A 4,635-nucleotide genomic window follows, 5' to 3' on the forward strand; every position below is an offset into this window, starting at 1 on the left:
AATTCGTTAATTTCTTCATCTTCTAAATGTACTTTCATTAGTAAAATTACATAAAATGAATTAGAATGTTTAATAGAACTATATAAATAAAATATGTTGATATTTATCATGATAAAGTAACAAATTAACGCATAAGTTAGTATTTGTAAGATGAAAAAATTATTTGTTGCTTCTCGAATATTTAAATTAGGTTATAAATTCGTTAATGCCTATGAAATAAGAAAATTGACATAACAGAGTTGAATAAAAGATAAGAAAACAGAACTTCTATACAGATTAGTTATTCTTATATATATCTAAAAATCTAAAAATAAAGTAAAAAATATGGGTTTGGGTATGGTCTCGATCTTAGCGACAAGATCCATATCCATATCCACGTAAATTTTTCTAGATCCATATCCGACCCATATCCATTGAATCCATAAAAATGAGATCCGTATCCTGCTAATTTTTACATAGTCTCTATCTATTTTAACAACCCCACATGTGGATGCGGTCAGTAGGAAAGGGTTGTGATAGGTCCATTTTATATATAGTTTAACCCTCTATGTTAGCTCGGTTTATTTGATTATTACGCTTTTTTTAGTGTATTTGTGAGCTAATTGCGTGCTCTAGGTGTTTTGCTCGTATTCATTTATTTTGTGGGAAATGAAGCACTCGGTAGCTTTATCCCGTCAAATTAGCATTTACCCAAATTCACGAGGCTAATGAGAGCAAGTTTTGACCATTCAAGGACGGTTCGGGAAGTATAGCAAATCCTGGATAAGTCAAGATTTCTAAACTGAATGCAACAGATTTCAGAAATTGAAATAAAATATTAAATGGACTTTAAAATTCATGAAATTTGGTGACAATTAACTTTGTTAAATAAATAAACTTTGACTGAAATTTCAGGATTTTTAGTTCATTCTAACTATTTTTAATAAATTCAACAAATTAGCCTGACAGATGAAAGGTTTGACAGTTTGCCTAAATATTTTTAAACAAAAAATTCCACATATTGACACAGGAATTCTAAATCTAAACCCGAACAACATAACCAAACTAATCCATAGTTAAGCACATGATTAATTTGATTAATGCCAAACAGACTTTGATCAATTAACCACAAAAAAATCACAGGTGAATTATCAGGCCTGGACTCAAACTACAGCAATGGTTGAGAGAAGTTCAGATTTATTTTTCATTCAAAAATAGTCTTCCTCCATACAGTGGTGGTAGAGGTCCTTATATAGGCCTCTTACCCTTAAAATCTGAGTTCTAATCTTACATCCAAGGGTTGAGATCTTTTATAGAATACAAACAAGAATAAGAACTATATCTTACAAGATGAGATGGGGTAACTAAGTTAAAATAAAAGGCAATAGGTAAAAACAAACTGATAAAGAAAATGTCAGTCTTTGTCTTGTTCTGGTGTAGGTCGGCTGAGATGTGTTGGCAAGTCTTCAGTAATTTCGAGGTTCATCTGCCTTATGTGAGTTCTTGTTATCAGCAAAAATGCCTTTAGAGTTTGTGGTATGCTCAAGAAAAGACCTTGGAAATGACTTTAGACTTGCCTGTCTAAAAATAAAATTGCTGCTTTTTCTGATGTTGGCATTGCACCTATCCTTTGCCTGATTTTATTCAACTTCTACTGGGAGTCAACATTGAATGTCTTGGACTTTTTTTTGTGACTAGTTGAGGGTTCTGTCAGCTGGCCAAATAGGCAGCTGGTAACTGGACCTGGTAAACCTTATAGGTGCCTAAGAAATGGGTGGGGTAGAGGTGGTAGCTTGAGCTTGGTTAGATACCTGGCCTGAGTTAGAAGTCCCCGATTCAGCTCCTACTACAGCCTCCCTAGGTTGAAAATTGCTTTACCTCAAGCCTGGTTCCTCTTAATCATCAGACTCACTGTAATAAGGACTCAGATCTCCTATATTAAATGTTCCATGTACACTATAATCACCAGGAAGATCAATCTTGTAAGCATTTGGAGCAACCTTCTCAATGACCTCAAATGGACCCTCAGCTCTTGGCATCAACTTGCTCTTTTTTTTAGCTAGGAATCGCTCCTTCCTGAGATGGATCCAGACTAAGTCACCCGGCGAAAACTCTTTTTTTTTTTTTTAGTGATCTTACCCTGCTTCTGGTACATTTCATTTGCCTTCACAATTCTTTTGACAGCTTCAGGGAGCTTCAACATTTGATCAACCCTTTTATTAGCATCATATTTCAACTCTTCTTTAGGGACACTTGAAAGATCCAAGGGCATAAAAAGATTGACCCTATAGACCACTTTAAATACATTGTGACCAGTTGTAGATGATGGAGCTCTGTTGAATGCAAACTCAGCTTGACGCAACTTTAAATCCCAATCTTTTAAGGACTTGTTGACAATTACCTCAATATTCTTTCCAAAGTTTTGTTTGTGACCTCAGTTTGGCCACGGGTGGTGGGATGTGCTGAACAACAATCCGGTATTAAGTAGCTTCCATATTGTCTTCCAGAAGTAGCTCATGAACTTGACATATCTATCTGACACTATGGTCTTGGAGACTATATGTAACATGACAATATTACTGAAATAGAGTTCAGCAACACTCACATCATCCACCGTCTTCTTATATGCTATGAAGTTAGCCATCTTGCTAAACCTGTCAACCACAACCATCACTGAATCATTTCCTCTCTAAGTCCTTAGTAAGGTCACTATGAAATCCATACTGATATCTTACCATGATTTGTTTGGTACGAGCAATGGGGGATAGGTGTAATACCCGGTATTTTAATATGATATTATATTAGGCCGAGTTACCAGCTGGGTCGTGTAGTGTATTTGTGACTCGGGTAATTATGTGACTCGGGTTTTAATTAATCTAACTAGGCTAGGCCCGTATCGTCTTAATAGCACCTATCCTATATGTATAACCCATCTAACCAAACCCTAATCTCCCTATCACCATATTCATTTTAACCATGAGAAAAGAGAGAAAAGAGAGAAGAGGGAGCCGTGTGTGAAGGGAGCCGCGTGAGGAATTGCGAGGCGATTTCTCAGCCTATTCTCATCCTATTTCGTAAGTAGACTATCCTATTACCTCTTTATTCAATTATTAGCATAATTATAGTAGTATTGGGATAATTTTCGTAACACTAGAATTGGTTTGGGGGTTTTTGATTATAAATTGTATGAGATAAATGAATGGAATAGTTACAGCAATTTACAGATTCGTTGGTCTGTGTTATTTGAGTGTTTTACCTGTCTTAAATCCGTGGGATGCAAAAAGTTAAAGAAGAGACTCATGTTTATTCCAAGCCTAGTTTATGCCTGTGAAAATTGGTAGCATTTCACCGTGTAGTTTTTCCTGAAGAAATTATTTGTGAACGTCTATCTAAAAAGTCCGCAAATCAGTAGAGGCTGAAAGATTACTTCTAAAACATAATTTAGATATTGAATTGGTGCTGGGTCTTTTTCATATATTTAATTTAAAGAGTTTAGATGAGTTAGGCGTTGGTTTTACTTAAGAATCATTTGTCAAACTCGTTTTATGAATCAATACTTTTTATGCAACGGTTTCTGTCAGTTTTTGGAAATCAGTCTGAAAACCCTTGATAAGTTTGGAATTTGAGAAAAATACGTTAGATATAAATTGTAGCTAAGACTCATGGGGTTCCAATTCAATTGGCCTTGCATCAATTCGAATTTTCTGGAATTAGTTATTCATTTTATACCGAGTCTGCCATGAGCAGGAAAATCAGGAAAAGTCGTGTTTGTTCTTTAAATTGATATTCCTATTAAGTTATGATGAGTCTAGGTTATGTGCATGATTAATTGACTGAGTAGATGGTAATTATACATAATTATGTTATGTAGGTGATGGATAAGTGAAGGATCATAAGTGATTGCGTGTGTGTGCTTGGATTGCGAAAAGGTAGGGAAATACACTTGACTTATTATCGTTGATGTTGAATTGTGTTGACTTGTTTGTGTTTCGTATGACCAAACTGTGAACGTTGACTTGCTTCGTGGCTGTTGATTTACGTTATGATTCATATACTGGAAGGTGATTGACTGAATTGATCGTATTGAGTATGTTATCACAACATTTGGTAACCGGCATGATTTTATGATTGATCGGTTCAAAGATATATATATTGTGTTGCATTAATTTCTTTTGAGCATTCATATGCATTGGAGATGGAGGATGTTGTGGTGATGTGGTGTGGTGAAGATGATGTTGTGATAAGGCCCAGGCGGGTTCTGTAGGACTTGCCCTGGTGTCCTCAGCTGCGAGCTGGCAGATCGGCTACGGTCGATATATAGTCTACCGGGGATCGGTATGGCTGGGTGTTCCGGGTTATGAGATATGAGTTGAGATGGAGATGGAGATGGAGGTGACGGAGGAGCATGCATATCATATTTTGTTGTTTCATTGTATTCCCTACTCAACCTCGTGGTTGACCCTGTGTATTCGTGAACACCTGTGACGATCCAAATATGGGGAGCAGGCTTTGAGGTTTATGAGATAGGTGGGAGCTTGATGGGCGTGAGACACTGGATCAGAAGACTTAGTAGCTAGATCATCATTTAGAAAACTTTCACTTTTATTTATGTTAGTTCCTTGTAATTTGATGTAAAAGAGGTTTTGTAATAATTAA

The 4,635-nt window shown here is 36.1% G+C and overlaps 1 protein-coding gene across 1 annotated transcript; it reads right to left on the reverse strand.

Annotated features, from left to right (window-relative positions):
- Positions 1 to 1,874: 1,874 nt before the first annotated feature.
- On the reverse strand, positions 1,875 to 2,650 carry LOC141648780 (uncharacterized). The gene is made up of 3 exons (XM_074457495.1): positions 2,451 to 2,650; positions 2,133 to 2,312; positions 1,875 to 2,055 (listed from the first exon to the last, which is right to left on the reverse strand). The coding sequence occupies exons 1-3, from the start codon at positions 2,648 to 2,650 to the stop codon at positions 1,875 to 1,877; spliced, it is 561 nt and encodes a 186-aa protein (XP_074313596.1).
- Between the last annotated feature and the right edge of the window lie 1,985 nt (positions 2,651 to 4,635).

This window comes from Silene latifolia, chromosome 3, assembly GCF_048544455.1.
Source record: "Silene latifolia isolate original U9 population chromosome 3, ASM4854445v1, whole genome shotgun sequence".
NCBI lineage: Eukaryota > Viridiplantae > Streptophyta > Magnoliopsida > Caryophyllales > Caryophyllaceae > Silene > Silene latifolia.